The 14,894-nt window shown below is 51.7% G+C and overlaps 5 protein-coding genes across 5 annotated transcripts in view; 2 read left to right on the forward strand and 3 right to left on the reverse strand.

Annotated features, from left to right (window-relative positions):
• STEHIDRAFT_76484 (uncharacterized protein) overlaps positions 1–2,781 on the reverse strand; it is a 7,184-nt gene extending 4,403 nt beyond the window's left edge. The window contains exons 1-7 of the mRNA XM_007302356.1: positions 2,590–2,781; positions 2,098–2,502; positions 1,918–2,027; positions 1,449–1,858; positions 1,169–1,317; positions 859–951; positions 257–662 (exon numbers count right to left, since the gene is read on the reverse strand). Coding sequence (XP_007302418.1) covers positions 257–662; positions 859–951; positions 1,169–1,317; positions 1,449–1,858; positions 1,918–2,027; positions 2,098–2,502; positions 2,590–2,727 — 1,711 coding nt within the window. The 5' untranslated portion in view covers positions 2,728–2,781. The remainder of the gene's footprint in view (positions 1–256; positions 663–858; positions 952–1,168; positions 1,318–1,448; positions 1,859–1,917; positions 2,028–2,097; positions 2,503–2,589) is intronic.
• Positions 2,782–3,062: 281 nt separating this feature from the next.
• STEHIDRAFT_167287 (uncharacterized protein) lies at positions 3,063–4,178 on the forward strand (the record flags this gene model as incomplete). The annotated part of the gene is made up of 4 exons (XM_007302543.1): positions 3,063–3,250; positions 3,331–3,436; positions 3,560–3,895; positions 3,984–4,178. The coding sequence occupies 4 exons, from the start codon at positions 3,063–3,065 to the stop codon at positions 4,062–4,064; spliced, it is 711 nt and encodes a 236-aa protein (XP_007302605.1). The 3' UTR covers positions 4,065–4,178.
• A 1,331-nt stretch (positions 4,179–5,509) lies between these two features.
• On the forward strand, positions 5,510–6,939 carry STEHIDRAFT_155229 (arabinogalactan endo-1,4-beta-galactosidase; the record flags this gene model as incomplete). The annotated part of the gene is made up of 6 exons (XM_007302544.1): positions 5,510–5,807; positions 5,897–5,972; positions 6,037–6,097; positions 6,173–6,662; positions 6,747–6,799; positions 6,874–6,939. 6 exons carry the CDS (start codon positions 5,510–5,512, stop codon positions 6,937–6,939), a joined length of 1,044 nt encoding a protein of 347 aa, XP_007302606.1.
• Positions 6,940–7,099: 160 nt separating this feature from the next.
• On the reverse strand, positions 7,100–10,092 carry STEHIDRAFT_155230 (alcohol oxidase-like protein; the record flags this gene model as incomplete). The annotated part of the gene is made up of 18 exons (XM_007302545.1): positions 7,100–7,177; positions 7,246–7,277; positions 7,359–7,449; positions 7,525–7,681; positions 7,753–7,827; positions 7,890–7,978; positions 8,048–8,108; positions 8,170–8,307; positions 8,373–8,421; positions 8,490–8,579; positions 8,646–8,878; positions 8,962–9,087; positions 9,155–9,165; positions 9,237–9,397; positions 9,470–9,509; positions 9,564–9,667; positions 9,729–9,980; positions 10,041–10,092. 18 exons carry the CDS (start codon positions 10,090–10,092, stop codon positions 7,100–7,102), a joined length of 1,839 nt encoding a protein of 612 aa, XP_007302607.1.
• Positions 10,093–11,201: 1,109 nt separating this feature from the next.
• STEHIDRAFT_138413 (alcohol oxidase-like protein) lies at positions 11,202–14,247 on the reverse strand (the record flags this gene model as incomplete). Its single annotated transcript, XM_007302546.1, has 19 exons — positions 11,202–11,283; positions 11,348–11,379; positions 11,448–11,538; positions 11,604–11,623; positions 11,684–11,844; positions 11,907–11,981; positions 12,038–12,126; positions 12,187–12,247; positions 12,304–12,441; positions 12,506–12,554; positions 12,615–12,704; positions 12,775–13,001; positions 13,078–13,203; positions 13,268–13,278; positions 13,353–13,513; positions 13,622–13,661; positions 13,723–13,826; positions 13,886–14,137; positions 14,196–14,247. The coding sequence occupies 19 exons, from the start codon at positions 14,245–14,247 to the stop codon at positions 11,206–11,208; spliced, it is 1,857 nt and encodes a 618-aa protein (XP_007302608.1). The 3' UTR covers positions 11,202–11,205.
• Between the last annotated feature and the right edge of the window lie 647 nt (positions 14,248–14,894).

Consider the following 14,894-nt stretch of genomic DNA (forward strand, 5'->3'; position numbering starts at 1 on the left):
GGGGGGGGGGGTTGAAAGGGTTTGGGGAGGGGGTTGGGGAGGGGGGGAGGAGGGATTGGAGGGGTCATGTGAGTTGGTGTGCGTTGGTGCGTTCATGTGTTTTTGAGTCGAATTTGAGGGTTGTGTGTATGCAAACAAAGGTAAAAAAACAAAATCAAATCAGCGCCCATCCACCCCTCCATCCCCCCTCCCAATCCCAACCTCCAATCACCTACGACTCCCGGATAAACACAAAGAAACATAAAAAGAAACGCACAAGTCCTCGTCTGTGAATCGTGTCTGACAATACTCCACGCGAGTCTTAATATCGAGGGTTCTGGTCTTCTTGGGGTTGCTTGTGTTGTAGTAGTCGGAGGTGTAGTTTGTGGTGTTACGGGAGGTGCGGTAGGGACGACAGGGGGGACTATTATTTCCGTTTCCACCGCAGATGAAGGTTCGACTTCAAGTGCAAGTGATGAATCCGTAGAGTTCATATGTGGCACAGGTGTCGAACCAGGTGCAGTTACAGACGCAGGTGCCAGACCCGGAGCAGGTGCAAGTGCGGGTGTTGTCGTCGGCGCAGGTGCAGCCGCCGAACCAGGTACAGGTACTGGTGCGGGAGGGGCTGGTCGTGCAACGGCGTCCTCCGGCGCTTGCACGGAGTATATGAGCATTCCGAATTGCTATTTATGGGTAGCCCAAACGAAATCGAATATACCCATACCCGTCAGTGTAGATAATGGAGAAATGGCAATGGCGATATTGTGCGATGGGAGATGGATGAGAAGGAGATGGTGTTGAGGAACGCGAGTACAGGAATGAACGAGAAATCTTAGAAGAGAAATGATTGTGTAGAAGGAAGGAGAGAGGGTGACGTACCACTTCATTAGCGAACAATATACACGCCAAAAACGCAGGCGCGACGAGCGACAGGGAAGGCCTGCCCTCTGCGAGTATCGCGAATGTTATATGCTATCCAGAATCAAATCAAAATCAAAATCAACGTCAAGGTCAAGGTCAGTATTCGCATTCGCGGTCAAGGTCAAGGTCAAATTCAGATCAAGGTCGGACCATAAGTCAGTCAGCCAGCCAGCCAGTCAGTAAACAGAACAATTTCAGGCGCAGTGGCAGGGAGGAAGGCGGTACTACTAGTGGACGATGGGAGAAGGAAAGAGAACTCGAAACTCACGCTCGCAAACGAAATCGAATCCGCCAGAGCCTGCGCAAAGAACGACCATCTCGATATCCTCGCGAGGGCCGCGGGCGTGCGCGAGACCGCCATTTGTCTTGAGAGGAGCAGGAGGAGGGCGAGGTAGATGCATGCTGCGAAGCCGGCGTCTAGCATTCCATCACCCACCGCACCGTTCACCGTGTCCGTCAGTAATGCATCCACGAGAGTGTGTGTATACGCGAAGGGGAAGATGCGAAGGAAGAGGCGTGGATAAGACTGAAGAAGGGATAAAACTCACAAGTCGTTATCCTCCCAAAAAACTGCACAGTCCTCAACCCCTCCGTCCCCTTCTCTCCCAACCTAATCACAACCCCACACCTCCGACTAATCAAAACCGCCCTCACCTGCATCTCCGGCCTCCTCCGCACTCCCGCCCCCGTCGGCCTCAACGTCTCTTCTTCGAGCTCTTGCATCTCTTGGAAGGTGAGGGATGTGGGCGAGAGTTGGGCGTAGACTGAGAAGAGGCAGGATGGTTCGGCGCCTGAGTCGGATGAGGAGGAGGAGGAGGAAGAGTCGATTGTGCCGGAGGAGATGAGGGTTCGGAGTTTGGTTATGCGCGCGGAGAGTTCGGGCAGGATGAGTTGGGCTGTGGAGTTTTGGTGTGTGGCGGGGACGAGCGAGGGCAGTTCGCGGATGTCGATGCCTGAGCTGTTCATAATCCATGTGCATAAGTGTGGTAGAGGTGGAGAGAGCTCAGAGAAGCATACCCTGCAGGTTCTGCAAACCCGTAAATACTCCCATTCGCGATGAAATGCACGCCTTCAAACTCAAGCCGGAGCTGGTCCTCCTTATTCGGATCCGTAAATTCTATCCTGCCCTAAGCCAGCCACGACAATACATAATTAACACGACATACGCAAATTCCTTCGTGAAATCAGCCAACTCACATGCAACAGCGCCACATCCGTCCTATTCCCCCCCTCGAGCTCCACCCTCGCGTCCGTCACACTCAACGCCACCTTCCCCCCCTCGACCGTCCAATTCCATTCCCCCAGACTCTCTTGTATGAGCGTCTCGTTGCTCGATGCCATTAGGTCCCTCGCGAACGGGTACCACGCCTCGCCGTACGATGAACCAGATGCCTCGTCGTACGATGAACCAGATGCCTCGCCGTACGCTGAACCAGAGCCGGACGAGAGCGCGGAGGGACTGATGTTGAGGGGCGTGGAGGTGCCCCGGATGAACCCTGTGATGTTGGGGAAGTAAGATGCGATGAGCGGATCGAGGACGGGTCCGGGCCATGGGTTGAGGAACGTCTCGACGAGTCCGTCTTCGGCTGCTGGTTTCACGGGCTATCCTTCCATCCAAACCACCCCCATTTCAAGTGTTAAGTGTGAGGATGTCGATGCGGTGAGTGTGTGTATATGTGGAGGGCGCACCATAGTAAAGTTCAACCCCCCCGGATCCGTCCCATTCACCCAAGCCGTATAATTCCCCATCTGCCACTCAAACGACTGTAAAGCATCGATGTATTGGTTTCGCGTGGAGAGATCCTCGGTGCTGTTGTTCGTCATCATGAAGAGCACGAAGGAGAAGAAGAGGAAGGAGGAGACGGAGCCGCGGGGGCGTTGCGGGGGCAGGCCTGGTGTTGTTGTCGTTGTCGTTGTCGGTGGAGGGGTTTGGGTGGTGTCTTCATTGCTGTTTGGGGGGTTGGGTTGAGGCTGAGGGAGTGAGGGCGCTGTTGGGATGTTCATGAACGTCGGTGGTGGTCGTCGAGAGACGAGTTGCGACGCCACACGAGGCTTGATGATGATATGATGTGGCACTTCGGTGTGGCGCCAAGAATCCGAGCGCGAGAGAAATTCAAATTATTATAGTGCCCCTTTCCTCTCCCTCCCCATCGACATCGGTCATGGCCCCTCACACAAACGCGTCAAGTTCCACCACTACACCACGCCCCAACACTCCATCAAACACGAAATCAACCACAAACAGCACACAAAACGCGAACGCAGCTTCCCAAGCAGTAGGCAGCAAACGATGGACCCACTTCCACGCGGCTCTCCAGCTCGCCATACAACGAGCAGCACACAAATGGACGTGAGTCTCCTTTCCTGCATTTCCTGCACTAGTACTGTGATCACTCGGCGGCGGGTCTGATGCTGGTTCGGAACGAACAGGTACGAGGACTTCTCGGAGTGTTTCGCGATGTATTGTGAGGAGCAGGAGCCGGGCGCGACGGGGATTTTTAATACGGTGTCTAATCATTTCGAGAGTTCTGTCACCGTGCGCTTCTTCTCCTTCTCCGCTCCATCCTCGTCTCATTCTCAGTCTCGGTCTCATTCTAATCCTTCCTTCCTCATTTCGCATGAACAACCCCCCCCTCCCCCCCCTCGTATTGTATTGTAGCAACTCTGCGACGAGATCTTCGCCACCTACGCCGTCCAACACAACATCGATATCCTACACAAAGTAGTAACCGACGGCCGTGCGCGCAAACAAGCTCTCACCGCCGGACGACCCGTAGAAGACCGAAAAGATCTATGGAGGGAGGGGTTGCAGCCGAGGAATGTGGTTAGGGCGAGGACGGTGCCGGTGTTGGAGAAGGAGGGGGAGAGGTTGAGGAGGGAGTTGGCGAGGATGGAGGCGGAGAATATGAAATTGGAGAAACAGTTGAGGGCGACGGTGAGGGAGAGGGAGGAGGCGGATCGGGTGTGCGAGGAGATCTTTGCGTTTTTGGAGGATGTGAGTTTCTTTTTACCCTGCCCACTTTTGCGTTTGTGACTGATTTGACATTGTACTCTGACTGATTTACTACGTTGGACGCATAAAGATCGAGAAAGAGTGGAAGAAGCTGCCTCTGGACGATATACAGACGTGGACGTTAGAGACGGCGGAGGCGCAGAAGCTGTGATTCTCCCGTTTTCTTCTTTTTTCTGTCCTGTTTTTTTTGGTTGTTTCACGGTCTATACCTCTGCTTGTTTCACGATCTATACCTCTGCTTGTTCATAACTTATTACTCTGTATTTTTTTTCAACCTGTACTTCATCATAGAAAGGGGGAAAGGGGCGTGACTGCGACTGTGACTGGACGCGTTTGTGACAGGTGACGCGTTATTTCAGGCGCATGGCATATGCCTAGGGAGGTCCGATCCAAAATCGCCGGATTTTGCCCTTTTTGTCCGGACCGATTTGGGAGCGGAATGTACGCACTCGGATCGGGTGCCCTGTTTTGGAGGACATTTCGTACGCATTTCGTATCGGACCTTGCCCAGCATAGAGCTCGAAAATATGTGTTTTATTTGTCATTATGTGCGCACCTCGTCGGCGAGTGTTTGGAGCGGATCTTTCACGAGTCATTTTTATCTCTTTTGTGCGCACTGTGGGCTATGGTAGGATCGGACCTCGCTGCGAGCTCACCACTTTTGTCTCGTTTGGGATCGGACGTGGGGTACTTGGGAGACCGAAAATGTACGCACCATGATCAAACATGGAACCACTTTCTGACCCAAAATTGTCCGCACCAGGATTGGACCTCGCCCCGCATATGCCATGCGCCTGTTATTTCTGTTTGATTTTGTGACCCTGTCTCGCTGCCTCGGAGTCCGACCTTGCTTGCAACTCCTCCACGACCACTGTTCTTACAAGACTTCAAAGCTTCACTAGCCTTCAATCACTCATCTACAACTACTCGCCAGGGGTTTGCTGCCCCGTCCGAGTCGATGCGTTCGCGACGCACCGGCCCGCGATCATCTTGAGCTTGCCCGGCCTCAGGCCTCTACGGACAACTGACCATAGCTCACTGATCTTGGGACTCTCCGCACTGTAACTACCGATCCCATACAGCATACATACACTCTCCACGACGGAAAATACTCTAAGACTATGACTACTGTACACAACCCACACGAATCAGCAGTTTCGGACTCCTGACCTCTGAATCCGGCCTCTGTTCCTCGTCACGCTCCGCTCACAAGATCATATCCGAAGTTGACCATGTCCGTTTGTGGCTCATGGAGTCTCATCTAAAAACGAAAACCGGATGCTGTTCCAATGCGAATGAAATCTCTTCCTATGAACTGTGTGCCTTTCTTCATGTTCTTGGGCAGCTTGCTGGGGTTCTACGATCCGCGCGGGGTTCCTGGACAGGTGGTCTCACTCCTTTCTCAAGGAATATACTTCTTTTCTATGCGTCCACGAGCTCGCGCTGCATATGACGACGTCCTTCCGCCTTTTCATTCCCGGAGTAGACCCGTCAAACACATTCGACCATGCTTATATCCAGCCTTTGCTTCCTTCCTTCCATTCATCTCTGACCTCCCCTGGCGCATCCCAAAAAACTATCTCTAGCCTCGGAACAATGCGTCTCTCCTCCCTCCTCCTCCTCCTCTTCACCTCCCTCCCCTCCTCCCTCTCCCTAACCTACAAAGCCGCCGACTTCACCTCCCTCCCCCTCATCGAATCCTCCGGGCACACCTACTCCGACAACGGCTCCACCAAACCCTTCGAGACCATCCTCGCTTCGCACGGATGTAATACCGCGCGGATAAGGCTGTGGACGAGCGGACAGTATCAGTTGAGTTATGGGCTTGCGTTGGCGAGGAGGGTGAAGGCGGCGGGGATGACGTTGGTTGTGGATTTGCATTTTAGTGATACTTGTGAGTGTTGCGTCGTGAGGCCGTGACTGGAATGGTTGGTATGGTGTTTGGTGGTCTGATGGAGTTCGAATTTGTGGTGTACACTGTAGGGGCCGATCCGGGACATCAGGCTATTCCGTCCGGGTGGCCGACGACGCTGGACGGTCTTAATACTCAAGTCTTCACGTGAGTCCTCGATTGAATCTGTTCACCTGTGTGCTCTCGTTGAACTTTGATGTTTTGTCGGTAGTTACACACAAAGCATCGTCCAAGCCTTTGCCGCGCAAGGCACGCCCATCGATATCCTCCAAGTACATACACAACCCCACCCTTCCCTCCCCCTCCCCCTCCCCACCCCCATCTAACCTTCTCTCCCTCATTCACAGGTAGGCAACGAAATCAACGACGGCTTCCTCTGGCCCGTCGGCCAAATCTCCATCAACGGCTTCTCCGGCGCCTCCCAAATGCTTAACTCCGCCATCAACGGCGCCAAACAAGCCGGCTCCTCCATCCCGATCCCAAAAATAATGCTCCACCTCGCAGACGGCTGGTCCTGGTCCGAACAATCCTTCTTCTACTCCAGCATCTTCATCCCAGGCGAACTCTCCACCTCCGACCTCGACATCCTCGGCGTCTCTTTCTACCCGTTCTACAACACCGCGGCCACACTCGCTGCTCTGAAAAGTAGCTTGACGAATTTGGCGGGGTTGATGGGGAAGCCGATCGTGGTGGCGGAGACGGATTGGCCGGTGAGTTGTGAGGGGGTCAGTTTGAGCGAGACGGGGATTGCGATCTCGATGGCGGGGCAGGATACGTGGATTGAGGATGTTGAGGGGGTTGTGGCGGGACTCCCGAATGGACTGGGGCAGGGGATCTGTGAGTTCCTCTTCTTGCTTGTGGCTTTGATTCTGAATTTTTGAATGTGGGGGACTGACTGTTTTGTCTTCGACTGGGGTGTAGTTTATTGGGAGCCTGGTTGGATTGGGAATGCGGCCTTGGGTTCGGGTTGTTCGGTAAGCTCTTTTTTATTTTATTGCGGTCTTGATGTCTGGAGTGGTGTCCTGAGTAGAGCCCTTCTTTATTGTAGGACAACCTCTTGGTTTCATCTACCGGCGCAACGCGGGCCTCTATCGACATTTTCACGCATATGTAAAAACCGGTTCAATTCGTTTGTATATCCAAGCCGACAATCACATTTTATTGTGTATCCCATCGTCCCCAAGCACGAGTCGAAAGCTGAAGAAGGTGGTGGCTCGTGATATCCTCGAAGTCGCTTCCCAAGTGAAGAATCGATCTTCGAAACTTTACGGAAGTTAGACTCGAATGCCTAGCTCGTCTCCGATGATTGTGGCACCCTTCTCTCCAATTACAAGTGCTGTGGAATACGTGTTCTGAAGTAACAACACCTCACGATCAGCAGAAATCATACAGGACGGACATGAAGTCTCAACAAACTCACCGCACCAACGTTGGCAGGGCATATCGACATATCTGTAGGAATAAAAGGAAGGGACACCGCCAGAGATTCTGAGCCTGAAAGAAGACAGCTAACACACTAGCGGAACAGCATACCACAGACTTTAAGACCCTGGACACCATAAACGTTCAGCTTCGAGTCGACCACGCCGCCTTTCGCCCGAGGCTTCATGGAGCAAGTTCCGAGCTGAGTGAGCGCGTTAAATGTGTAGTGAACATCGGGAGCAAATGAACAACGTACGTAGTGCCACGCAGTGCGCACGAACTCCCTCGTGTACTGCTCGACGGCCACATCGTCCGCTTCATCATACTCAGTAACTAGATCATTCAGAACGAGTGGCCCGGATGTGTCTGATTCTAGGATGAGTGCGGCTTTGGAGCCTTCGGGGAACTTGGGATGCATCTCTGGGAGCTCTCCTCTGAATCAAACATCGGTAAGATTAAATTAAGGGCTGAGAGGTTTTGAGTGAGGGAAAAGAGTTGGCCTGACCGAAAGACAGGCATGCGACGAGCGACTTCTCGAGTGAATTTGTAGGCCCATACCAGAGGTTTGACATCGACGATGCTGAATATGCATAGGGAGCATAAACACGAAGCAACTCTTGTCGATGAGGAAGAGAAGCATACTCGTCCAAGTATCCAGTCCTGAAGTCGGTCGGCGCCAGGCCGTCCTCTCCGTCCGTGATATGTACATGTCCTCTCCCTACTGGATACGTCTACACGCAATCAGGTAAGCCCTTCCTCATCATTCCCTTCAACCTTCGAAACTTATAAACTCTACGTACGTTGTAGTACCCCATGCTGAAATACTTCCTTGGTGGCACCGCAGTCGGATCTCCCACGAGCCTGTCAATCCTCGATTTGACAGCCAATCTAAAATCGAGAACGTAGGGACCGAAAAACGTACATCGACACTATGGCGTGCCCGAGAACAGGTTTGTCCGGTTTGTCTTTAAATTCCTGTTCCCATCTCTTCTTGAACTCGGGTCCAAAAGCCTCGAGTTCAGCAGGAGAGGGGCGCATCTTGATCCCGCCATCGAGGCCGCTAGAGAACGAGAGGGGAGGGAAGAAAATGAGCAAGTAGGGGGCCTAGCTGAGTGGAAGGTATACTTGTGCGCCATAAGACCCTTTCCATCTTTGAACCATTGACCCGAGGTCACTGAAGAGCAGACCCATAAGCGATCGATTTATAACCAAAAAGGCGATGCAGCCAGGTTATAAACGTACGAGAAATTTCATCCGTGTCATTTCTCAATATGGCATCCAGAGTCTCGGCGTCTTCAGATGCTTGGTACGGAACGAAGAGGACGTTGTGGTCTAAGGCAAGCACGAATATTAGTCTGTTTTCTTTCCTGGAGAAGCACTCAGAGCCAGGATGCACACCCTGAAAGTTCTCCCCAACACCTTGAAGCTCGAGGTTTATCTCGACACCGCATCTCTCCAGGACGTCCTTGCGACCAATACCGGAGCGTTCTAAGACTCCAGGACTGCCGAAAGTACCGGCAGAAACAACGACCAGGCGTGTGGCGGAGACGGTATGCGTGGTAACGGTAGCCTGAGCGTCGGGGTAAAATTGACGGCTGAAGGAGAATTCGATTCCTGTGGCACGACCATTCCTGTAAAGTGAACATGTCCACAATGATGGCATGGGCATATGCAGGAGGGCTATGAGCATACGAATGACAATAGAGAACCTTACCTGATGAGGACACGCTTGACAAGAGCGCCAGTCACTATGTGCAGGTTTTTATTTTCCTCCGAGCTACGGTTGTAGATGAAGTGATGCGGAACGTCAGAACGTTTTCCGGTCTTAGCGTCGATCCACCTGGACGGAACACAACCAGCAAGGGTGTCATTATCGAGCCCGCGATGGTATGAAGCAGAACGCCTACTTCTGCCACCTCTGCAGAAGATATAAAGAGTGCAATCTAGGTCAAAATGTACGTTGCAAGAAAAAGAAAGGGACGAGCTTACTGCGTACTTATTGACCGTGCTAAGATCATTGGGGTCGATATTCTGCCCATCTGCGGTGTTAGTACCCCGCTCCTTGTCAAATTTCTTAGATACGTCAAGATATTGTGTCCCGACATTCGTGTACATGCCTCCCCATGATACGCTCAGAGGACCTTCGTAACCTGAAAGACCCAATTCGAACGCAAATAAGAGTCATGAGTATTGTATGGTGCTGAATATAAATCGTCATTCACCGTGATTGACCGCGTCTGGTTCTACTTGATACGTTTCAGTCTACACATATCCGAGTTAGCCCATAAGGATTTTGCAGGGTGGGCAAACGTCCACCTTCTTAAAAAGCGGTATGAGGTGCTCTGAGCTCCATCCTGGATTCTCGAACGTCGTCTCCCAGTCATCGTAGTCCGACCTGCTCCCTCGGGTATACATTCCAACTACAAAAGGCCGATAAGTTCAACGACAAGACCTTGAAGCGTTGATCCGAAAGGTACTAACAATTCACACTGGACCCGCCACCCAAGCATTGCGCGCACGATATGACCATTTCACGGTCGCCCAAGCTGTCTGACCTCTGGGCGGTATGGAACCGAACCGTATTCGAAGTAGGAATGAGATGAGTGAGAAAGCGAGCTGGCTGGATGTGTGTGAGGATATCCTTGGTGGGTGGACCAGTTTCGAGCACGAGGATCTTGAGAGATGAATCGGCTGCTGCAACTCGTGAAGCGACAATACAACCAGAGGTACCGCCTGGTGAATAGATAATATTAATGCCATGACTCTATCCCAGTGAGACATGAAGAGGGATACCTCCGGCAACTATTATGTCGTACGCAGCATCGACGGTTGGAGTGGTAGCCATATAGTGGACTGTTCAGATGGGGTCAAGGACTAGGCTAAGATGAGCGAAGCTGGGGAGAAAGGCAAGGCGACGACATGCCGCCCGATGATCATGTAAAGAAATATATCCATTCACGAGACGGGGGCCTGAATATAACACACAATCTAGGCAGACGAAGGCAGCTAGTAAGGCGTTCCTTTTCGCACACAGGCCGAGTTCCCCATTCTTTCTCGTTGATTGCGACGATAGTATAGGAAGAACCTTCCTTCTTTGTCCATGCAGAGAAAAAACCTAGATTTGAGCGCCCAGTCGCCCTGAGCTGCAAGTAGAAAAAGCTCGAGGCTAGCAACAGATAAGTAGTATCGGCACTTGGAGAAAACCACAATCCATGGGGGTAAAGAATTGTCGCCTGAAGATACCAAGAAAAATCTATCCTGCTGTATAGCCCCATGGTACGAGTTGGGTGCGGGAGAGGACTCCGAGCACTCGTTGCGCTGTCAATGCGGACGGGGCTAGACCCAGAGCTGAGCGAAAATTTGGCAAGAGTTCAATTAGAAGAGATGAATATGTAGAAAGAGACTCAAAACTCTCTGATACTAGTGCCTACTTGTTAAAGCGTGGGGTTGCAGCCAGCAGTGGGGTCCAAGTAGTAGGAAGAAACGATTTTGTAGTTGACTCAACGCAATATCATGATCGTGCGTATATGTTCCCACGCTCGGCCACTCTTCCGCGGTAGCCTGGTCCAGCCGTCATGCGTCACGTATATGCCCTCTATCGAGTAGGTATCACTTTATCGTTGCAAGACTCGTCCCGTGGACAGACATCATACGAAAGACTAGAGCTATTTGTGGCTTGAACAGGTCCTCTATATCTCCAGGGCCTGTAGCGCTCAACGACTCGCCACGAGAACCAGGCGGACTTTATAAAAACCAAGAGGACGAGTCATCCAAGATGTGTTCTCAAACAAGGGTAGCTAGGGTAAAGGTAACGCAGGGGGATACTGGGGAGGTAGCACACTATGGTCATACTAGAAGAGAAAGCGATGTCAAAAGAAGGTGAAAGCTAAAATGTCAAAACATGCACGACTATCAAAGATTGGAGTCTTGTCGGAGGTTCCGTCAACACCACATGACCTTATACTTGGATTCCCAGTTCCTGAGCGATGATTGTAGCGCCCTTCTCACCCACAACGAGGGCGGTGGAGTAAGTGTTCTGAAAAAGCAAGCGGAGGTTCAGTATCAAAGAAGGATAGAAGAACAAGCGTCAGTAGACTTACGGCACCAACGTTGCCAGGACAGATGGACATGTCTAAAGAGCCACAGTCAGACGGAGAAAAAATGGAAGAAATCATGCTCAAAAGCTGAGTAGGGACGCACCACAGACTTTGAGGCCTTGTACCCCGTAAACATTGAGCCTAGAGTCGACAACACCGCCCTTGGCGCGAGGCTTCATAGAACATGTACCGAGCTGCGATGAGCCAGATTTAGATTAGTATGTTGACGTCTGATCTATCATGACCGAAAATATTTTACCGAGTGCCACGCCGTCGAAACTAATGATGATGAGAGGTGAAATTAGACAAGTTGAAGAACGAAAAGGCGACAGTACACACCAAACTCTCTGGTATACTTCTCGATGGCGGCATCATCCTCTGGACCGTATTCCGCCATGGGGGCGTTGAGGTCAAGTGGTCCAGATCCCTTGTCAGTTTCATGGATAAGAGCTGCCTTAGAGCCATTGGGAAACTTAGGGTGCATTTCTGCAAGCTCGCCACTGATAGTTCGTAGAATGTCAAAGAAACGCATTAAGTCCGGAGATATCTGTGAACAACGCACCGGAAAACGGGCATGCGGCGAGCAATCTCACGCGTGAACTTGTAACCCCAGACCAAAGGTCTCACATCGGCCATGCTATACATCGACGAGGTTAGTACCATCATCCAACAGCGAATGGACAGGGGACGCACTCGTCTAAGAACCCAGTTCTGAAGTCGGTCGGCGCCTGAACATCCTCGCAGTCAGTGATATGAATATGGCCACGCGCGGCGGGATATTCCTGTAATATTTTAGAGGCTACAGTATGAGCGAACGCATCGGAGCATTGTCAGACACTTACGTTATAGAAACCAAGGCTGAAATATTTCCTGGGGGCCACAGTAGAGGGGTCACCGACGAGCCTTTGGCGCCCTATCGTCAGTTCAAGAGACAGAATGAGAGTGGAAATCGAACGCACATGGACACAATGCCCATCCAGAGAACAGGCTTGTCAGGCTTGTCGACGAACTCCGTGTCCCAGCGCCTCTTGAATTCGGGACCGAAAGCTTCGAGCTCGGAAGGAGAGGGCCTCATCTTGACACCGCCATCAATACCGCTAGTGATAATCGAATTATTATGAGCAAACAGCGATTGGAGTTCGAACGGACGCGAACGCATACTTGTGTGCCATCAAACCTTTGCCATCCTTGAACCATTGACCAGAAGCCACTGCAAAAACAATCAAACTAGTCAGATTCTTTCATGAATGGGTATCAACCAAAGACTAACGTGAAATCTCGTCGGTATCATTCCTGACGATGGCGTCCAACGTGTCAGCATCCGGAGCGGCCAAGTATGGAACAAAAACGACGTTGTGATCTGAAAGTAAAGAAGGATTGTTCTCTTCAATATTGGCGTCACTGTCGATGAACATTAGGCACACTCGTACCTTGGTAGCCCTCGCCGACACCTTCGAGCTCAACCCTGACATCGACGCCACACTTCTCCAATACGTCTCGGCGTCCGACTCCAGAACGCTCTAGGATACCTGGACTACCGAACGTTCCGGCGGACACGACGACCATTTGTTTGGCAGAGACCGTGTGGCTGGCTGGTGGTACGTCCGGGAAGAAGCGTGGGTTGAATGAGAATTCAACGCCTGTGGCACGGTCTCCTCTATACCCACGATAATAATCATCAACATTTACTGCGATGCGCATATTTTGAAAAGACATAAACCAACTACACTTACTCGATCAAGACGCGGCGGACGAGCACACCAGTGACAACATGGAGGTTCTCATTCTGTTCGGACTCTGGGTTATAAATGAAATGGTGGGGAACGTCGGAACGCTTTCCAGAGTAGGTATCAATCCACCTGAGAGAACAGTTGAAATCAATATATACATATGATACATATGCATGGGGACGGGTCCACTTACTTCTGCCATCTCTGTCAATTCACAGAATACAATATGGAGGCCATTAGTAACGGCAACCCGAGGTAGATCTCGAAGGACGACGTACTCCGTACTTGTTAACAGTTACAAGATCGTTCGGGTCAACGTTCTCCCCTTCAGCAGCGTTCGGTCCCCGCTCTTTGTCGAACTTGGAGGCGACATCGAGATATTGTTGGCCGACATTGGTGAATTTACCTCCATATGACACCTTAAGGGGACCGCCAGAACCTGCACGAGATGCAATCAGTCCACGGACGTCGACGGATACAAGTGGAAGGCAAATCTGATATTTTATAGCAGTGCAACATCAAGAACCGTCGTGTGAACAAGACTTACCATGGTTAAGGGCATCATCTCCCTCCTGGTAGGTCTCAGTCTGCAAAAATAAGAACCTCAGTCCTCGATAACGGGAGGTCAGGTGGCGCTTAGAGGCTAACCTTCTTGAGCAACGGGATAAGGTCTTTGGAACCCCAACCTTGATTCTCGTACGTCTCCTCCCAGTCGTCATAGTCGGATCTACTTGCCCTGGTGTACATCGCGACTAAAGCGTTTCGTTAGTTACAGCGTTGATCAACACGCCACGCCAAGGAGACTACTGACAGTTGACACTGGACCCGCCGCCCAAGCATTGACCGCATGGGACGACAATCTTACGCCCGCCGAGGTTCTCGGAGGCCTGCGCGGCGTGGAAGCGAACAGTAGTAGAGGTGGGGGCGAGATGCGAGAGGTACCGCGCGGGTTGGATGTGCGTGAGGAGATCCTTGGTTGGTGGCCCGGCTTCGAGGACAAGAATCCGGAGAGAGGAGTCTGCGGAGGCCAGGCGAGAGGCAAGAAGACAACCACTTGTTCCACCTAGAAGGTACCAGGATGTTAGTTTTTGTATGACCCAAATCGACAACAATGTACGCACCTCCTGCGACGATGATGTCGTATTCGGAGTTGATGTTGGGGGTAGCGGACATTGTGAACGTGTTGAAGAGGGTGCAAGTGTCGCTGAAAATGAGATGAGGAGGCGGGAGTGTAGGAGTATATGGGCGGCGCGCGAGAGAAAAGGCAAGAGTGGGAAGAGAATCGGGCGGGATGTTGGAGTCTCTTATATCCTTGCCCACTCAGAAGCGCCCAAACATATCACAGGGCAGATCGAAGCAACTGAGTTCTTTTCACACCTCTCCTCGTCACCCACCCGAACTGCCTTAAGATGCGTCGATCTCCGGTGTTCGGCGGGTGCGAAACGTGTCACGGAGAGAATGACATGTATCGTGGTGGACGAAGTCAGTGTGAACTAAACGTCTCGTTTTGCAGATGGGATATGCATATAGGGAGCTGCTTCCAACTTCTGTAGTCTCCGGGATCATGGACGAATGTTCAACACTAATCGTGTCGTCGGCTCGCATGTGATGCACTTCGAAGGTCAGTCAACACAATAGGTGAAGACGGTGAAGACGTTGGCGAGGACTGCGAGGTCGAAAGAACGAGCACGCATAGATCCCGCGCCCGAGCAACAGGCACGGTCCTAAACGGCGAACACAGAACTCGAGGCCCAGAAAATTCCCAAGCTCTCCGCTAAAAAGCAATGATATGCCTATCCCCATGGTATGTGGATTTTAGC

This window comes from Stereum hirsutum (assembly GCF_000264905.1).
Source record: "Stereum hirsutum FP-91666 SS1 unplaced genomic scaffold STEHIscaffold_5, whole genome shotgun sequence".
In the NCBI taxonomy this organism is placed as follows: Eukaryota; Fungi; Basidiomycota; class Agaricomycetes; order Russulales; family Stereaceae; genus Stereum; species Stereum hirsutum.